The sequence below is a fragment of the Opisthorchis viverrini genome (assembly GCF_000715545.1).
Source record: "Opisthorchis viverrini unplaced genomic scaffold opera_v5_333, whole genome shotgun sequence".
NCBI lineage: Eukaryota > Metazoa > Platyhelminthes > Trematoda > Opisthorchiida > Opisthorchiidae > Opisthorchis > Opisthorchis viverrini.
The window spans coordinates 91,573-112,259 of NW_008751992.1; the positions used below are offsets into that span (position 1 = coordinate 91,573).

The following is a 20,687-nucleotide window of genomic DNA, read 5'->3' on the forward strand; positions in this document are numbered from 1 at the left end:
GAGCATCTGCCTTTCCGAAAGAGGTGGTTGTTTGATACTTAATCAAAAAGTCGTATCCTAGGAGAGTAGTGGCCCACCGCTGCAATCGGTTAGCTGTGTATACAGGTATGCCCTTCTTAGATCCGAATATACTGAGAAGGTGTTTGTGATCAGTCAGCACCCCGTTTGGTTTCAATGTGCTGGTTACTTTCGACAATGTATACTACAAATCATCTGGCGCCTCCACACCAGTTCCAACCAGTGCACAGGAGAGACTCGTTGGGTTCACGTGTGAGGAATGTGGCAAGTGCTGCAAATCGAAAGCTGGCTTGGTAGCCCATCATCGAGTTCACGACAATGAAAGTGTTGGTACGAGCACGGTTGCTCAATTGGCCTGCGCTGACTGTTTCCGCCTTTTTCCGACGAACATTGGCCTGAGTCAACACCGCCGGGACGCACACCCCACCCAGCATAATGCAGATAAGCTTGGCCGAGTGAAGTATTCCGGTACCCGCTGGTCCCAGCAAGAGTCACAATCGCTCTTACGCCTGGCTAACAATTTATATCCATCTTGTGGCACGCAAACCGAGCTGTTCACGAGATTGGAGCAGTATTTTCCTGGTCGATCGGCTATCAGCATCAAAACCAGGTTACGGGTGCTTAACTGGCAAGCACAACAGGACGAATCATCATCTGGTGAACCTGAGCAAACTATCGGTCAGACGACGGCCTACTCATCAGAAGCCGATGACTACAGCGTCTGGTTTAAACAAACCGTGGATTGCACCGTGTCACTCTTGGAATCCCATGCTGACCGTTCGCTCGCTAGTGTTGACCTTCTGGCATTTGCCCGAGGGTTGCAGTCTGGCATCATGACACCGGAGCAAGTCCTGTCGCTTCTGGACCTCCACGCCTCCAGGACATTTCCACACACCTGGAAAACTGTTTCCCGACGTCGCCGTCAGTTAGCCCATCGGATCCCGGTCAACCGGAAGCAGATCCGCCGAGCCAATTACGCCGCCATCCAGACTCTATACCACCAAAGACGGAAAGATGCAGCGTCTGCTGTACTCGATGGGTCATGGAAGGATTTATACAAAGGAAACTGCGGCCTACCTATGGACGCCGAACAGTATTGGAAACAAGTGCTCTCAGCTCCAAAACACGCGGATAGCCGACCAAGTCGCATAGTAGTACCATCCGACTGGAGCTTGATCGAGCCAATTACAGGAGAGGAAGTTGGCCGTACGATCCGTTTAATGGGCAATTCGTCCCCAGGCCTGGACAAGCTCACACCCAAGACGCTCCGCCGGTTCAATGCTAATGTGCTCGCTGGGTATTTCAACTTATTTTTGTTATCTAGGGGTTGTCCCCCACATCTGTGTATTACGCTAGTTCCGAAGGTCCCACATCCGACTTCACCAGATCAACTGAGATCGATCTCCGTGTCACTCATTCTTGTCCGTTGCTTCCATAAGGTGCTTGCTGATCGCTGGAGTTGTAGATTGCAACTGCTCTCTCTTCAGTTTGCATTTCTGCATCGAGACGGCTGTTTGGAAGCCACATCGCTGTTGCATGCCCTGCTTCGTCACTCTTCAGCGACTGCTTCTAACCTCAGCTTGGCGTTTGTCGATATCTCGAAAGCGTTCGATTCGGTTTCGCATGACACAATCGTCAGGTCTGCCGAGGCGTTTGAAGCTCCATCACCTCTAGTTCGATACATCGCACAGTCCTATGAGAATGCTTAGCAGTTTTCCCCAGTTCTGAGTTCACTGCCGCAGGGGTGTGAGGTAAGGAGATCCAGTCTCCCCATTATTATTCATTATGGCAATGGATGAGGTTCTTGGATCGTCGATGCCGCAACTGGGATACCAGTTCAATGACACCTTAGTAGATGGTTTCGCTTTCGCTGACGACTGTGTCGTGTGTGCAGAAAGTCAGACACGCCTTAAAGAGAAGCTTGAAGCTGCTGCGGTCGAGTTGGGAAGAGCTGGCATGAAACTAAACGCCCGAAAGACTAAAGTTGGTCATTTTTGTAATGTAGTACTCATAAGGTTGCTGAAAATCCGTCGACAGCTTACAACCGGTTTCGCCCTTTTTGGGGCTCATCAGGTAGGCGCAGTCCCCGGGTTTCCGTCAACCTCATGTTCTACTTGAAACCAGACTGCACGAAATAAGCGAATAAACACTCATTTGCAAACATCACAAACGAGAGATTCAGCTGGGTTCTAGGTGAGTCTCTCGAAAAAACTAAATTAGTTTGCAAATGACTGTTGGTTATTATTATAGCTTAAAAGACAGGACTTGGTAATGTATGGCGCTAGGGTCTTTGGAGTATTTCGATCTATGGGGAACAGCCCAGTATGTTTCGTGACATTTGGACCTGTTTTCAACTGTAAGAAAAGAACAAGCAATGTCCATTTTAAACCTTTCGTATTGTCAGGGGTTACAATCCTCGTCAGTGTTTATCTTTTGCGGCCATATTAACCTGGATTGGACGCTGTTGGAAACCAGAGCGAGATACGGTTCACGATCAGTGTTTTTCCCGCAAAAGTGGCTACTCCCAAAATCAGGATTGGCCAGCGGTCAACCTGAATTTGAATTATGGAGTGTTTCAGCGTAAACATATTGGGACCCCCAACTCAGGACGAGTACAGCCGATGGCGACAGAGACCACCTTATTTTTAGGCTCTCGTCAAACTTTTATTCGCATAAAAGAGAATTAACAATTAACTTTCACCCTACGCCAAAAGACTTAGAAAACTCGATCTCTTTTATCCATGCACAACACACCGATGCTCTGACAAAGCATAATGTAAAGAACTTCATGTGTAACAACAAGTCTGACAATCAACAAAGCCGACTCACCTTTCTCCAGGCACCAGGAAAGCGAATCGGAAGTGCGGTTACGAGGTTTTGTTGGGTGCGACTCCTCGCATCTCCGTGCTTGACCATCTCCTTCATATGGATCCACTCAGAGAATCGTCTTCATCCTCAGGTCTCCTTATCACAGCGTAAAGTCAAAAATGACATCATCATCTTCATCATATCAGAGTGACATGTTTGCGGTTGACGGTATCTGTTCGTTTCCTTATTCGTCCTGATAGCAAAATCACTCTTTCAGGTACCGTCCCACAATTACCAGTTTCGTTGATCAGTTTATCAAAAGGAGATACGGATGAACTGACATTCGCTTTTTTGTTTCAAATCAATGAAGGGACAAGAAGGGTCAGCAAAACACACTCATTTGCAAACCAATCTGGTTTCGACTGGTGGTTCACGTGGAACCCAGCTGAATTTCTCGTTTGTGATGCTTCAAGCAACTTAATGTGCTACACCAGGCCACCTTATTTTTCAGTTGGCACGTTATTCGAGATACAGCGATACATTGTATAGACGTAATACACCACTCATAAGGTAGCTGAAAACGCTTCGACAGCCCACGACCGGTCGCCATTCCTGAGTTTCCGTCAACACTATGTCGGTAGTCGCCGTAGAGGGATTTATCATGCATACGGCCCACGACCGGTCGCCATTCCTGAGTTTCCGTCAACACTATGTCGGTAGTCGCCGTAGAGGGATTATATCATGCATTATCTTCTGTCGCAGGTCTCTTCCCCTAGGAAGATCATTAAGTTCTTTTCAACTGCAATATACCAGTTTAAAAATCCATTGTCCGGCTTTCCACTTTCCAACGAACAGCTGGAACTGAATATCCATCAAACCAATCACGCGCTCAGAAGTTGACCAGGATATCAATCAATCGCGACGATTTTGTGAGCGTGTCGCCTTGAAGATGCCATATAGCTTCTGGTGTTAACTCCCACCATTAGCATGCCGCATGATGGGAAAAATAAAGTCAGAATACAATAAACAGCTAACTGACTTTCGGAGAGAACAGTAAAGCTCTTCATCGGTCAGCTTAAACTGATTGCCAGTCCTTACAGTCCCTTTTTTGAAATCTCGCTTCAAATGTGAACGTCATCAATGAGTTAAGCTATGCTGCACGAAGGCTTTCCTTGGCGGCTACTACTCAGCCACCCAATATGCATCGATCTCAACATTATCTGAAAGCATACTGTCATGGGAATAAAGAGTCGTACTTACGATAACATTATGTCTAATAAAGCAAGGACATTTCTGGTTATTTGAACACCACTCGCCTAAGGTGAATGCATCATAGGACGGCGTATTGCTCGTCGAATGTGAGCTTGGACTTATCACGAATGTTTTGCAGCACTCGGTTAGGAGTTAGCGGTGCCATATCTATCATAACTAACCGAGTCACATAAAGAAGACCTTCCTCACTGAAAGTACGGTCCATGGATTTTCTTGTTCATATGTCGTGGGAATAGTTCAAAGTATCCGGTCATCTGATTACATTTTGTGTCTGTCTCTCTAACCTTCCGAACAGCTGCTCCAAAAATCGGAATCGACGCTCCGAGGGAAATTAATGCACGACTGGGTGAGCCATGCAAAATCCGTATTCCATTTACTGGTGGTCCACCAGAAAATGTCGAAATGCTCAAGGTACGTGTTTCGTCACTTCGAATCAATGAGTTTGCTACTCGCTTAAAACAATGCATCATCTATGCACACATTACTTTTCGCTTGTTTCAAACCATTTTATAGAATGGCATCCCAGTTCCTCTGGATGGGGATCGATTCAAAGTCGAAGTCACACCTGATGAAGTGATCATCACAGATACAAAGGTGGAAAAAGGTGATGCAGGCCCCTATCAAATAAAACTCAAGAATGAAAAAGGAGAAGCCACTGCTCCGATCACCATCAAAGTACAGGGACCGCCAGAGGCACCTAACGGTCCACTGACGATAAACGATATTAAAGGAGACTCATGCAAACTAGCTTGGAATCCGCCAACGGTACGTTTCCGTCTTTCCACACAAATGGGATTTTTTTTTTGAAGCTGAGCTAGTTGGTACATTTGTCTAATCACAGTAGGTCACTGAGTTTGATGAACTGTTTATTTGATTCGGAAACAGTGTTTCGCCAAATGTTCCTTAAATGAACTCTCGCCTTCCTAGCTATGGGATGGTCTGGGTGCATGTGAATCAGGTCAGTTCTCTCTGAGGTCTAAGAACAATCCCTAAATGACGGGAACGAGGGAAGTTTTGTTGAAATTTCAGTGGGGACGACTTTGTTGTGGATGCATTGTACATTTTTATTCCAACCTTAGACGGAAACTCTGTCAGCAAAGCAAAGTTGGTTTATGCACTGAATTCCTAGTGAAATGAATTGCTGAGAATATAACGATGTCCCAAGGTGGAATGAATATGTCCCAAATTCAGTACACTCGTTGGTACTGCATACCTGGACATCCTCGAAATTTCCTAATTTCGCAATGAGATGTCTTCACATTCCTATCGTGGTATGTTTTTATTCGTGTGGGGATGCGTAAAGATTTCGCGCACTATGAACTCTGCACCTCACGTTTGCACATCCCTCAAGGAAGAAGGGGGCTTGATAATTAACAAGTGACAGCTGTTAAGTCAGCTTCCATGCAGATTCACATTTAAAAAAACAGCGCCACCCCATTGGACGACAAAACGTCTCCAATAATAGCCTGAATCTCATTGCACAGCAATGAGTCAGACAGTTTCAATCCGCGGTCTGGTTAACCACGGAAATCCTCATTCATTTCTACTTGCGTTCTCTGTTGGGTAGTGGCACACAGTAAAGCTGGACATTCACCTATTGATGTCCGATCGCTACTAGATCGATGACATCGCCCATCTAGGTGAATGTTTAGACAGTTTCTGGTCTACACACGACTCGCTGGATCGGTACGCTACTATGATTCGTCTCAGAATTAACGATATTCAAATGAAGGAATATTCAGCTAACGAGCAACGGATACACAACGCCTCCTGTGCTGGCGTATCTATGCTCAAACTGGTTGAAGCCGTCACGTGAATTGGATGGTATGAGTCTATTAGTGCATTGTTGATGGTGCCCATAATACAAATCAGAAGGTACATGCACTAATATCAGTCTTTACTGCGGTTGACAGTAGTTTACAGAAGAGATTTGCAGAATGTATAAAATAAAGGCGATATAAAATCTGGAGCAAGTCAACAGGGATCTTATCGTATGTGAGAGTTCCTTGGTGGAAGTCCGGACAGCGGGAACGTGTTTTTCTCCGCAGTGCGACTGCTACATGTGTTCCATAATTGCCCGTGGACTTGTGGAGACGTTGGCGTCCTGCTCCCTGCGCACGAGTCTGTGTGTACTGACTGTGTTCAGTTTCCCCATATGTAGGTCCGTTTGCGTGAACGTGTGTGTCAGCACATGAGTAGTTGCTACGCTCACTAGACGGTACGGACAATCGACGTCTGATGAGTCGCCTTATGTGACGTGGTTTGTGGGTGTGAAAAAAACGTCTCGTGATCCAGTGAGCGACTGTGAGCTGAACAGTCGTGTGGGTAACGGGGTAGCTACAAGCTCTGGGGAAAAGTGTGATACTTGGTAGGTATGACCTAATTGAAGCGGCGATTCACGCAGACGAATGTTGGGGGTAAAGTTGATATTCTGACTAATAATTCCATAAATCATGTACCACAAATGGTATGTGATATCACAGCCGCTTCATTTCTTACACACGTAATTTTCACTAGCGGACAGACCAGAATCAAGAGTTGATTCCCATGAGATTCAGTTGTTGGAGAAGTTACGAACACTTTCATCAAAAATAACTATACCTTATGTATTTTAACTAACACGTTTTACGTTTATACTTTTTCCAACCTTAGTTTCAAGTTTTAATTGGATCAAATTTATGCGTCTGTGTAACGACCAACACGTAGACCAAAAACCTCAAGTCTGAAATGATGAAAAATTTCAGTCCATTCATTTTCATTCGACTTATGCAAACCTAAGAAATTAATTGGCACTTTAATGCACTGGTTAGATGTGAAACAATAAGTCGTTCGCCAGTGCTCATGTCGCTCTGCCTTGGTTGTGCATCAAACAGGCAAGTTGATATACTATTTTCTGAGATGGGTTTTAGTCACACTTTGCTTCGAAATTCACTCCGGTTTTCGGGCTGAGGATCGGTCTCCTCAGGATACTAGAATTTAATGGAAATCCAAAGGGACGAGTAAGTGGCTTCTTGGGAGTGGCATTTCTTAGGGCGGGAGAGAACAATCATTGATTGACTTGGTTGTTTGGTCTACTGTATTGTCTCACGTACGTAAATGGCGTTCCGCATTATTCGCCAACAAGTTCATGAGGTCGAGCTAACTATGAGTGAAATGAAGGGAGCAGATCTACTATGTGGGGTTGATCCCGTATTAACGACTGAATTTTTATTTACCATACGGTAAGCCTAAGTTCATGTGGGCGCTCTGTTTAAACTGCAACATTGGATGCGGATGTGTAGGTTCACACTCAAAGTAGGCAGATTTTGAGAGGTTTTGGCACCGCAGATTATTATGGTCATCTTTTTCCAACCTTAGTTTCAAGTTTTAATTGGATCAAATTTATGCGTCTGTGTAACGACCAACACGTAGACCAAAAACCTCAAGTCTGAAATGATGAAAAATTTCAGTTCATTCATTTTCATTCGACTTATGCAAACCTAAGAAATTAATTGGCACTTTAATGCACTGGTTAGATGTGAAACAATAAGTCGTTCGCCAGTGCTCATGTCGCTCTGCCTTGATTGTGCATCAAACAGGCAAGTTGATATACTATTTTCTGAGATGGGTTTTAGTCACACTTTGCTTCGAAATTCACTCCGGTTTTCGGGCTGAGGATCGGTCTCCTCAGGATACTAGAATTTAATGGAAATCCAAAGGGACGAGTAAGTGGCTTCTTGGGAGTGGCATTTCTTAGGGCGGGAGAGAACAATCATTGATTGACTTGGTTGTTTGGTCTACTGTATTGTCTCACGTACGTAAATGGCGTTCCGCATTATTCGCCAACAAGTTCATGAGGTCGAGCTAACTATGAGTGAAATGAAGGGAGCAGATCTACTATGTGGGGTTGATCCCGTATTAACGACTGAATTTTTATTTACCATACGGTAAGCCTAAGTTCATGTGGGCGCGGGATGCGGATGTGTAGGTTCACACTCAAAGTAGGCAGATTTTGAGAGGTTTTGGCACCGCAGATTATTATGGTCATCCCCTGGAACTCATACCGGCACACCGGTCGGATAGGATGACAGTGATTGGTTAACCTCTGAAAAAATTTGCGAGCTGAGTCCGTTAGCTTTAGTTTGTTTGTTTTCAACGTATATCGACCCACAGAGCTCCAGCCGACCCCGATCATACAAATCGATCGTGGTAAGCCTTATCTGCGAGATAGGTGTGCACGCTCCTGACCTGCATCTGCGCCCGAAAACTCGATCAACTACAGTCACAACCTGCTGATTGTGGTCTAGTTAACAAGCCAATTCGACAGTCTGTCGTGGGAAGCAGGCCACAATGGACTAGCTCACCCACGTACTCCTAACCTAGGCCCAAAATGGGGCTGACTTGTTCGCCGAGAGAAAACCGCCTGGATCACAACGGACACAAGGTTCTTGTGACCGTTAAAGTGCATTGCTGTTTACCAACAGTTTGTTGGGTTGGTGGTCGTAGCGGACTTCTCGAATTCTCGTTTGAAATAGACACGCCAATGGGTGCCCTGTTCCACCTTGGTACCCATGACTAAGGACAACGAACTGCCCTTTTCTGGCAGAACTTGACCTAGAAGTGTGTTTCTCAATGAAGACTATAACGACAGCCGTCCACTTTACCAATCTTGCGGTGGTTCGGACGTAACGGTAGACCGAAACAGCAGTCATGGGGACATTTAGTAAGTCATACACGAACTTATATGAACTTAAATGGAAAAATCCAACAACACCAGGAGCACTTAGTCTCGTGTTTCACTGGGAAACGACCATCGTTCCTTATCACCGAGCGACTTTCCCAAATCAGTTGAAAAAGATGTTCCGTACTTTATTGTGGTGGTGGTGACGGAAATTTATTTGGTTTATCGTAGTAATGTGTACACAGCAAAGGCAACAGATTTTCTAACTCACATGATATATTCTTAAACGAACTTTATGCTTATGCCTACCAGGATAACGGAGGAAGTCCGGTAACGAACTATGTGGTGGAGAAACTAGACAAGCGTACTGGGGATTGGGTACCAGTGAGTCGGTTTGTTCGAGGCACAGAGTATGAAGTTACAGGACTGGAAGAAGGCAACCAGTACAAGTTCCGTGTTCGGGCTGAAAACGAGTTTGGAGTTAGTGAGCCTCTGGAAGCAGATCGTGCAATAACGGCCGAAAACCCAGCAAGTGAGTTGACAGTGGCTTCTGGTTACAGGGAGTAACGCAAAACAGCTATTTATGGACATCTACTCGATAAACCTATGTAAAAACCTATTTCGGTACCCATAACACTTCGCTTGTGGTCCGTATCGTCCTGAGGACATCGTAACGAGAGACGTCCTTTCCTGCGGTCACTTAGATGAAGTTGAACATGTGCTAGATTGCTAGGATCGAGTTTGACGTTTATTTGCCCTCCACTGACTGCTCTTTTTCTGAACTTGTTTTGCAACTGAGTATGACATTCTGAATGCCTTTGGGAAGATAATAAGCTATTCACGAGTTTTCTATACATTTGAGTAGCCATTTACACTATGAATTGTTTCAAAGCGGATAGTAATTGCTGGCACGGTATACATTGCACGCATAGCAAGAAGCTACCCCCGGCCATGGTTACGGGAAATTTCCCAGTATTTCAGAATCCTGGGCCTTCTGAGCTATTGTCTTCCGGATGTCAGATTGCCTTATCGCAATTCGCCCTTAATCGCTTAGTAGCAGACTGGTAGTTAATGTTCACAGGACAAAAGTTGGGAGACCTTAGTTCTCTTCTGTCCGTGTAATAAGATTCACGATGTATCTAAGTTAAAAGAGGGAGAGTGAAACATAAACGAAACTACCCTTCAGTTTAGTCGGAGTAAGGCATGTGTTTGCATACCTCTCATTTGAGGAGTCCCTGTCCTGTCGCGGTGTGGTACTTATCTCGTCCACATTTCGAATTCCTTTCCAAGGGTGACAACTTTCGCCCGTTCAGACGCGATGGTTCAAGTGCGCTGGTGGTCTAGTGGTCACAGGCTTGCCTTGGTTGTGAGGTATCAAGAATTCAAACCTCCGCATGGGCAAGGATATGCGCTGCTGATGAGCTTCAGTAGGGATGAAGTTCGCATCTAGTGCTTTCCCCTTTGCTGCGAACTCACCAGAATATGTGGAACAGGACAGGAGGACTGTTCAAACTAGTCTGATTTGAAGGTGAATTCTATTTTTGCTGGTGTTCCTCATTTGCGTACACCATCGGCCATGCCAGGGTCCGAACGGTGGGCGTATGACACGCGAGGCAAGTGCTGGCACGCTGATTAATCACGTCTGAAGAAACAGACATGTGCGGTATTATTGGTTTGTCCGAGATTCAGCGAGCCTCTCAAATCCCTACCGTAATCAGACAATCGTCTGGCAGGTTTCAAACGCCCGTGGTGCTACGTGACCTTGAAGCGGGTGGCTCGACTGACAAATAGAACGGCTACTTGGTTGTTCTTCCGCGCCGATAGGCGAACCAATCTCATCGTTCAATGTATGAACATTCTCAACCACTCAGACGGACCCTCTAGGTTCGTCCGGCGAGTGCTTAGCACGCTCACGTCACACACCAAATGTTGGGGTTCAAATCCCTGTACGGCCAGGGATGCATATGATGAACTCTAATAACAGTTTAACTGTAATCTTCCTTAGTTGTAGCAGTACGGTAGAATCAATATAGGATAAAAGAAAGACCCGTCAGATAAGAGTAATGTTGATACGGACTACACGAACATCCACAGAAGTGTTGTCAGAATTATCGAAATAAAAGATGTTAATAAACCTTAAATTAAACATTGTTGAGGATCAGTCATCTACGAGAAACTCAGGGAAATTTGGGGACCACTTTTAGTTCAAAAAATTTGACGAATTCGTCTAATGGGTTGAACCAAGAAATACATATAACAAACTGCCACTTTTTGTTCAATGAATCTGTTGTGTCAAGTAACACGTGACATGTCCTGCCCGTCCACCAGGCGAGCCTCAGCCAACACAGACTACTCACATCCTGACTTTATAATTTGAGAATGGTGCTTCTAAAGCTGAAGCCACAAACAACTGTCCCGCCCTAGAATTAGGTCATTTTCCGACCATTTCAATCAAAATCACAAACAAAGCACCCCCTAAATGGATAGGCAATTTGACTGGAAAAATGAAGCTCTGCGCTTGAACCAGTTAGAAACTCTGACTCAACCTGAACTATCCCTTCCCCCATTAGATAATCTTGTCTTAGGCTCAGTACCTTCATCATCCGTAAAATGCTTTGTTGCTTTTCCGCTTTTCTAGCCGCGCCGGACAGTCCCCATTCGTTGAACGTGGCCGATGTGGATAGTGACAAAGTGACGCTGGAATGGGCCAAACCCAGAAATGACGGTGGCAAGCGTATCAACGGTTACGTGGTCGAATACAAACCAGTGAATTCCACTGAATGGCAACGAGGACCCACAGTTCGGGAAACCACGGCCACTGGTATGGAAGATGTGTTTAACTAGTTACACAATACGAATAGATTTGTGTTGTTTTTTGTTCCGTTCCCGTCGCTTGCCAATAAGTTCGCCATCGGGATGGCTGTTAGGCTTAAACTGGCTCTGTTGTTGCCGGGCCGACCATTATGGGTCAGTCCTTCGAGCGATGGCCTTTTGGTACCTGACGCCACAACCTTTCAAACCGAAATCCGCGCCCCTAGGTAAGGATAGATCATCTTACAGAAAATCAGCTCCCTTTGGATAGTGAGATACTCTTATTGATTTGTTTCACGTCATGTCCCTAAGACATACGACAAAGGAAACACTGGTATGTCGGGGGTTTGGTGCGCAGACTCGAGCGACCTTGGTACAGTAGGGTTACTGGTTCCTTATAGACCAAGGACAATGAGTGTTTATTGATGTATTTCGTTTCAGCGATGAGTCTAACCAATGGAACTGGAAAATTAGCATCAATTGTTCTTTGTTCTCCAAGCTTGCACTGATATAGTCTGGTTCGATCAACGTCCACTGTACTACAGAAAATAATTTCAGCATTTTCCTACCGCAATTACGCTTTCATAGACCAACTGGTAGTGTGTGCGTAAATCAACTCATTGTTATGAAATGTACGCCTGTTTTCCATTTTAGTTGACGGATTAAAGAAAGGTGAAAAGTACGTATTTCGGGTTTACGCCAAAAACGATGTTGGTTCTGGTGAGCCCAGTACACCTACCCGACCAGTTGAATGCAAACCAAAGTATAGTAAGTTTGAATTTGGCCTTGGGTTTTTCCGTTTCTGTGCTGTTGATGCTTTTGGTTACTTATGTTCTGAATGTTTCCACCGTAGTGGCTTTTGCTACTCGCTAGCTTCACTAGCACAATGCATCCTGTTGTGCTGCGTCCTACGGACCGGACTGGCGTCTTGTTCAGCTGTAAGCTGAGAACGTTTCGACGTCTCAACCATGCGCCAATCATAGCGGGGTGCATCGAAAGAGCCCTTGTGATTGTTAGCGTTGTGAACTGTTTTGACATTTTTTTAGAGAAGGGACGCTGTTTGTTGTGCACACTTTCCTCACATTGCGTTTTCGCCTCAACTGAACTTCTTTTTGGGGCCTACTAACAGCGCTTCCAATAACAATCCTTTCTTAACGTTCTGTCTCTAACGTTTGAGTAAGACACCTTAGAAATTGGTGAATACACGTACTGCGAGGAATCAGACCCGGTAAAATAACCGAATACGTGTTTTTTAACCAATTAGCCACTGCGGACAGCCCAGGACAACCAACCGTGGATGATATTGGCAAAAACTCTATCGATCTATCTTGGGCCCGCCCAACTAAGGATGGTGGAGCACGTATAACCGGGTATGTTGTAGAGAAACGTCATAAAAACTCACCTGATTGGGAACCGGCCACTCCGGATGGGCAACCAGTGACAGGAAACCAGGCTCATATTGATGGTCTCAAAGAGAATGAAGATTATGAATTCCGAGTGAAGCCTGTAAACGCGGCCGGTGTGGGAGCTCCAAGCGAGCCCACTCCGCTGATCAAGATTCGTCCAAAGAAAGGTGAGTATTTCTGTCCAAATGTTCGGTTGAAATATCCAAGATCTCTCATCGACCTACCGTTGTGGAAGTCTTCTTACAGATTTGATCATTTTGCTAACAAATTTTTATGTTCATCCAGGTTCCTTTCATCAAAACATGAAATGTATCTTGTGAAATCATAGCAGATGATAGATATGTGGTGTTATGAGCAAAAAAAGGTATTAGTTTTTGGTCCTAAAGAACCTGGGCATCTCCTCAATCATTCTTCATAGTAGCCTCATCATCCTTATCAATGGCCATTATAGTGATCTCAAGTCTGTCGTCTGAAAACGAAGCAGGAGGCCTGAGCTTGGCACTATCCTTTCCAAGCACCGAGCTCTCGAACAATTGAGCTAAGTGACTACGATAGAAAGCCAAACGATCATTCGAAAAATCGCCCTTGACATTTATATTAGGATATTCTACAGTGACGAAATTGACAGTCCCACGCTTTTATGGTTGACCTGAAGGTCTGACAACGTAGGATATATTGAAAAATTGTCCAGCGGTTGTTTCCCACTCACCGGAGTCTATACTGTACCACTCTGAGGCCACAAATCAACATCTTGTACCATCGACCACGGTGAGTTTAAGCTTACAAGACACTAATGGCCGAAGGTGAGGCTATAATTCATTATTATGAATAGTTTTTGTTAGTTCAGACGGCAACCGGCAGAGACCTCACGAGTGAAAAATTTTGGTTTTTCGCTTAACTATGATACACAAAGGCTCATAAATTGTTCACCGCAGGTCGCAACTCGATGCTGTTTTTGCACTTTAACAGGCAATTTATGTTCGTTGGTTAGGAAGTTGGGAAAGTGTGTAGTGTAGTGGCTTGAGAATGGACGGAATCCACATTTACTCGAAGTTCGTGGTCGGTTGGTAACCCATTCATACGATTACAATTAACCTGATAATTCTAAGGGAATCACTTAAGAGTGATACGCACTGCAGGCTGACACACCGTGACAGAGTCTGCTTGTATGTTGTGAAGAGCTATTTCAGCCAGGCTCAAGCGATGTAATTTTGATTGAAACTTTTTCGTTGCCTTAATCTAACCAGTTGCCGCTGATTTAACCTTTTAAAATGAACTTTCATTGTTTCACTTGACCAATAGCATGGCCTACCGATATACTATTGGCCACCAATTCTTCGATTAGCTACAAACCAGCCATGTATTCTGCTCTTCCTTTTTCGGCTTTCCTAACTATTTCTACCATTCCTTGCCTTAATAGATAGGCCCGACGGCCCAGAAGAAGTCAAAGTCGAAGATCTTTTAGCTGACAGCTGCAAGCTTGTCTGGAAAGCGCCAGAAAATGACGGAGGATACCCCATAACAAGTGAGTGGAATTTCGTTAAGTTTTGTTTGGGGATAAACGTACTGAATTTAACTTAACAAGCCGTCTGCCTTATACTCCATTAAGGACTCGCTTGAGTAATGACGGTGCTGGATCAGTCCGTTATCTGAGTTTATGCCTCATCTACTGTGCTTTTCTTTTTATTGGTTTGCTTCGACAAGAATCTTGTCGAACTTCAGCCATGTCTCTGCAATCCCTTTGGTTGGGGTCGCTCAATACATTCTTGTGTAAAGCGTTTCACTTCAAACATGAAACAGTCCCAAATTCATCGGTCATTTTGAACTCTCTTCCGAAACCGTCACAAGTGATGCCGTCCGAATTAGGCAATCTGTCAAAGATACAACAAATTCATTTCATGGTTGTCGGATATTCGTTTACACCAATGCGGAACCCGAGGGCATGCTGTGCGGAGAGCGAACTTTAGAACAGTAATAATTGCTGTAATATATAACTTTTGATAAATGTAAGTAGCGCCGGTGCTACTGCAGCAGTAGCAGATCTCTTTTCATGCCTGGTTCTCGGGTCCACACGACAAAATAGCCACAGATGAAGATCGAACATATCAGTTATACCTAATCGATGTCATAAAATATAGCTTTTCCAGCTAAATAGAATTTATTGAGCGAGAAATCGAGAATTAGTACGGTCAAGCCACACTCGTCATTAGTGCCTGGCATCCACAGGTAAATTCGGGCAGCCAATGCATATCTGTCAGTTACACAGTTAATTAGACCATATGCATAGGGCAGTTTTCGCCTCCCTTTGACTTCCAGCTGGTTAGTTAGTTCACGTGATTCCGCGTACTTCAGTTTGTACCTGAAACTCTAGCGAAGCTATCTAATTAATCCTGCTGTGTTCTACTCCACGATGAAACCGAGCTACCCGGTGAAAGTCGGAAAATTATGACCACATACGGCGTGCGCATTTTTGTTCCATTGTACTGTCCAGCGCACTGATGCAAACTGCCGAAAATATGTAAACTTGGAACTTGCGCTCAAACAAAATGGTGGGTCAGAGATCATCCTTCAAGTAATTTGATTTCAGCTACAAATTAACTGTGTGGTCATTCCGACGGTTATGTTTTAAATGCATACAATTGGCTTTCTGCTCTGAACTGTTTGATGCATAGACACATTTTCAACTAAACCAGTGCCAGTTCACTGACACGAAAATGTAGCTCGTCCCATTTTTAGGGACCCTTTGGAGAAGGACAATCTTACTGATTCCAGCTTTATTTGACTCAAATCCTCTCAATAAATATCTCCCAGGAATTCAACAAGTAATGTCTTACTACCACAGTTACTGACCCAGTCCAAGACTGTGCTTTTGTTGCAAGGCCCAAACAAGACGATGCCCTTAACAATTGTTAACAGTTTCAGCTTGAGCCCTTGACGTTCGTTCACTGGATGATGCGAGTTCCACTGTTCGCTGACACAGAACCGCAGCAGTCGGCTATGGGTAGACATCGTTGACAGTGTGTTTGTGTGTGCGGTTTTATGTACCACATTTACACCTGCCAGCTGCTCCCACACCACCGCTAGCATATGACCTTGTCTCAGGTTCTATTGGTCGCCGTGCCGTTTTGCTCACATGAAGCAAGCCGTGTCACCTCTGTCACTTGCGCGTGCGCGGGGCTTCCGTCCAGTCCTGATTTTCCCGCTCTTTTGGGGTTGGCAGCTTGGGCGGCAGCACGGTAGTCAACCAAGCCGCTTTTTATCGGAGCTACATAGGGAGAAAAAACAAACCAGCTCTTGACAGATCTGTCGGCGTGCGATCGAATATGCTTATGCCCCGACAGTATGATTTTTTGATGGCTTCAATTTCGAATTTGCTGTAATCCCAAGTCATCAAAGCTGGGCATCTTAGCAAATCAGAACGCTGGACTTAGGAGTTCTTACGTATATAGGGTATTTGCTGTTATCAAACAAGGCATAGTTGAAACTGAGAAAGATAACATAGAGGGAGATTGAGTACATGGGAGAGCTTATCGAGTTTTTGAGCGCACTTAACTGTCCAACTTCACTTCGTGCAATCCTCCCGACGTGACACTGCTCATAAGGGAGGTCTTTGACAAGCGATTAGTACTTTTTGGGTTTTTCTCAGATGGCTCAATCCTCAGATTTCCATCAGTTTCATTTCATACTTCAGTAACAAATTGGACATATGTACATGCATGCTGTCATTTGCAGATTAAGTTGGCGTAAATGGCCAGTTGAGTTCTCCACTAACCCAACTTAATATGTAAGAACCTATAGTCTTGGCGAAATACACTCAGTTACAAATTAATCTGGTGTCAACAAGGGCGTCAACTTAATTGCAAATGAGCGTATTCCAGCAATTTTGTACGATTTTGTGTTTAAGTAGACTATAAAGTCGACGGAACTCGGGGACTACGCCTACCTGACGATGATGACGACTATAACAAGCAGCCGATAAGACAGTAAAAACTAGGGCCCTGGTTAATAAGTAACAACAGACCACAGCGATTCGGATGGCTGCGGGTAGTTGTGATGAGGTCAACGTAGTGACCTCTTGAAAAAACAAAGGGGTGCACTGAGGAGAAAGGAGAAATTTTTTGGTTGGCATTCAGAAGGGTGTGCGGAGAAAATGTGTCAGCAACTGCGCACCAGGCTGCGACAGCCATGAATTATAGAAACAGTGAATGACAAAGAATCGCACGCTGATTTTAATAATCTTGGACACATGGTTCGCAATTACACTGATGCGCTGGAATGCTGTCCTGTGCGTTCACAATTGACTTCAGGCCGAACCGATTTTTTCCTATACGAGCACACAGTCATAAAGGATTCGGACACAGGAAATGAAAGAAAAATGACGTACACAGAGCAGCAAACTTGGTGCTGCTTTTGTCTCTCGTCCACCCTGTAATCACCCCGGTCTGAACAGTTGCATTTATGTGTGTTTACGAGTTCAACATGTGTGCGTGCGGTTCGACGGTCGTCCACACGATGTTTGGTGCAGACCTGTCCCAGATTGTGGACAATGCGGGATACAATCCCGCCAAGCTGGTGTGGGGTCGTGCATACTACCCCGTAAAGTAAAATCATCGCACAATAAATTTTCGGCCCGGGATTCTAAATTTGCCTCGAAAATACCAGAGGTGATACGGCACTTGCTCTATCAACAAACCACCTTGTAAACCAAAGAAACTGGCCTTTGTGAGTTAGCGGTTTTTGTTTGCTTGGACACAAAAATCCATCAAGTCAGTTGGCTCAGAACACCGCACCGGAGCACTGGTCCCCAAATACCACAGATCATACAGGAATAAGTACTGCCGGAAGTTTCATGTGCCATGATTGGAGCTGACAGAAAATTATACCGATTTCACAGTGGAAAAAATTCGAAACCAGAAGGCAGCCCTTCTCATCAACGAGCATTTCAGTTGGACGTGACATTATCGATCGTCCTCGCATTCGGGAGAGACTGCTGAAAAAGGAAATGGTGCTACGGGATACACAGGTTCATTCGATTTCCTCTGAGCTGTAGTCGGAACCAAGTCATACTGAAATTCATTGGTGAAACGAACGTCATGATTTTTGCCGGCTGAAGAGTGGGGTTACTGACTGCAGCTAGGTGAGTCTGAGCAGCAGTCAGCGTGCTTGAGAGGCAAGATCAGCGACACCGTTAGGTGATGTACTCAGCGTGCTTGAGAGGCAAGATCAGCGACGCCGTTAGGACGTGCGAGGGGCTTGGGAGATCGACAGAGGCGGGCTCAGGTGGGTCGACTGGGTGAGTGTAGTCAAATGGCCCGTGTATGCATGAGCGCGAAACGACGAGTCGCTCACGTGTGTGGGCAAGGTGTTCGAATTGAAGGGGAACATTTGCTGAAGAGAGAGCGAAATTTAGGTTTCCTTTCAACTAACACAATAATGTTAACGAAATACTAGGATTCCTTTGAGCTGACTGACCAATCATTAGGGCCATTCACTGGACCGTTTTTTCGGTGTTCTAGGGAGGATATGGCACCATGCAACTTTACATAACCGGACGGAATGTTAGGAACTTATTTTTGCTGTTTGATGCAAATAAGCCTGCTCTATCGACATTGGGAGGCATAATGTTGTGTTCCTGAGGGAGCCTAGTAGTAGTCATATCCGGTGGAAAATACCCGAGAATTATTTCGGACGAAGACTGATGTCTGTCTGCATGTGACATATCTGTGTATTCTTGATTTGTCGCATGTTCATGTTCATTGCCACGACTGCTGGTCGCAGTAATATTCTTATTCTACGGGAACATCCACATTCTCACCTATTTTGCCCGCCTACTAGATTATGGGCGATTGAGGTTTCACTACAGTAAAGTAGGTGGCAGCTTTGCCTTTCTGTAGACAAAAGCTGATCGAAATGTTTAATTGGATACTGGATTGCCAGGTGAAGACGGTGAATCATACGTTGCATTAAGACATGCTTTGTGGAGGCTTTCACCATGAAATCAGGTAGAGCAAGAACATACTGTCTTTGTGCGTGCAGCACACTGAAGAAGAGGAACATTGTGAACCATGTTCTGACGTTTCCTGTAACATATGAAACAGGTAACCAGCGAAGGCGCGTATTAAATGGTCGTACTAAATGAGCGCCGTTGCTAGGGCTGTTTATTGCGTCAGAATAAGACAACATTTTGTCGGATAGGTCTCCATAGCAGTCATGGTTTCTGAAATGCATAGTCAGATTTGGTAGTCGGTAGTTGGTCGTGGTTGGCACAACCCACTAACCCACCACTACGCACCACTACGCTCCCAATAACGCACTGATGATGTCACCTCGATTGGTGATGACACGTTTGCAATCAAACTGCCCAGCTCAGTGAGCAAGCCAACGACCATCTACGCTACCTGAGCTACCGACACTTTCCTCTATAGTGGTCGGTGTTATTTGGAACTAATTAAGAAGCGAGATATTAGAATAGTGCACTACCGCAGTTGTCAAGCAACCCTTATCTCTGTCACCTTTGAATAAAGAAATTTGATTTCAGTTTGCAAAACTGATTTACGGCGCAACCTTATAGCTCTGCATCCGTCTTTGGAACGTAAGGCTTACAGGTTAGCCTTGTAGCTGGTTTCCTATCTCCTAGGCTCAGGTTGGGGTAAATGGTGATCAAGAAGCCTCGCTTGTTAATTTTGCCAGATAGGTTTCGAATTCCAACCTTTCCAATATGTTCTCATCCACACAAAACCTAGGTTACATTGTGGAGAAATGGATATGGCACCATGCAACTTTACATAACCGGACGGAACGTTAGGAACTTATTTTTGCTGTTTGATGCAAATAAGCCTGCTCTATCGACATTGGGAGGCATAATGTTGTGTTCCTGAGGGAGCCTAGTAGTAGTCATATCCGGTGGAAAATACCCGAGAATTATTTCGGACGAAGACTGATGTCTGTCTGCATGTGACATATCTGTGTATTCTTGATTTGTCGCATGTTCATGTTCATTGCCACGACTGCTGGTCGCAGTAATATTCTTATTCTACGGGAACATCCACATTCTCACCTATTTTGCCCGCCTACTAGATTATGGGCGATTGAGGTTTCACTACAGTAAAGTAGGTGGCAGCTTTGCCTTTCTGTAGACAAAAGCTGATCGAAATGTTTAATTGGATACTGGATTGCCAGGTGAAGACGGTGAATCATACGTTGCATTAAGACATGCTTTGTGGAGGCTTTCACCATGAAATCAGGTAGAGCAAGAACATACTGTCTTTGTGCGTGCAGCACACTGAAGAAGAGGAACATTGTGAACCATGTTCTGACGTTTCCTGTAACATATGAAACAGGTAACCAGCGAAGGCGCGTATTAAATGGTCGTACTAAATGAGCGCCGTTGCTAGGGCTGTTTATTGCGTCAGAATAAGACAACATTTTGTCGGATAGGTCTCCATAGCAGTCATGGTTTCTGAAATGCATAGTCAGATTTGGTAGTCGGTAGTTGGTCGTGGTTGGCACAACCCACTAACCCACCGCTACGCACCACTACGCTCCCAATAACGCACTGATGATGTCACCTCGATTGGTGATGACACGTTTGCAATCAAACTGCCCAGCTCAGTGAGCAAGCCAACGACCATCTACGCTACCTGAGCTACCGACACTTTCCTCTATAGTGGTCGGTATTATTTGGAACTAATTAAGAGGCGAGATATTAGAAT

General features: G+C 44.9%; 1 protein-coding gene across 1 annotated transcript in view; it reads left to right on the plus strand.

The window, feature by feature from the left end:
* Positions 1-20,687, plus strand: part of T265_15051 (hypothetical protein) — a gene marked incomplete at both ends in the record, with an annotated part of 181,555 nt that overhangs the window by 85,231 nt on the left and 75,637 nt on the right. The window contains 8 exons of the mRNA XM_009176385.1: positions 154-1,224; positions 4,394-4,509; positions 4,612-4,863; positions 9,071-9,290; positions 11,397-11,579; positions 12,224-12,337; positions 12,834-13,142; positions 14,396-14,500. Coding sequence (XP_009174649.1) covers positions 154-1,224; positions 4,394-4,509; positions 4,612-4,863; positions 9,071-9,290; positions 11,397-11,579; positions 12,224-12,337; positions 12,834-13,142; positions 14,396-14,500 — 2,370 coding nt within the window. The remainder of the gene's footprint in view (positions 1-153; positions 1,225-4,393; positions 4,510-4,611; positions 4,864-9,070; positions 9,291-11,396; positions 11,580-12,223; positions 12,338-12,833; positions 13,143-14,395; positions 14,501-20,687) is intronic.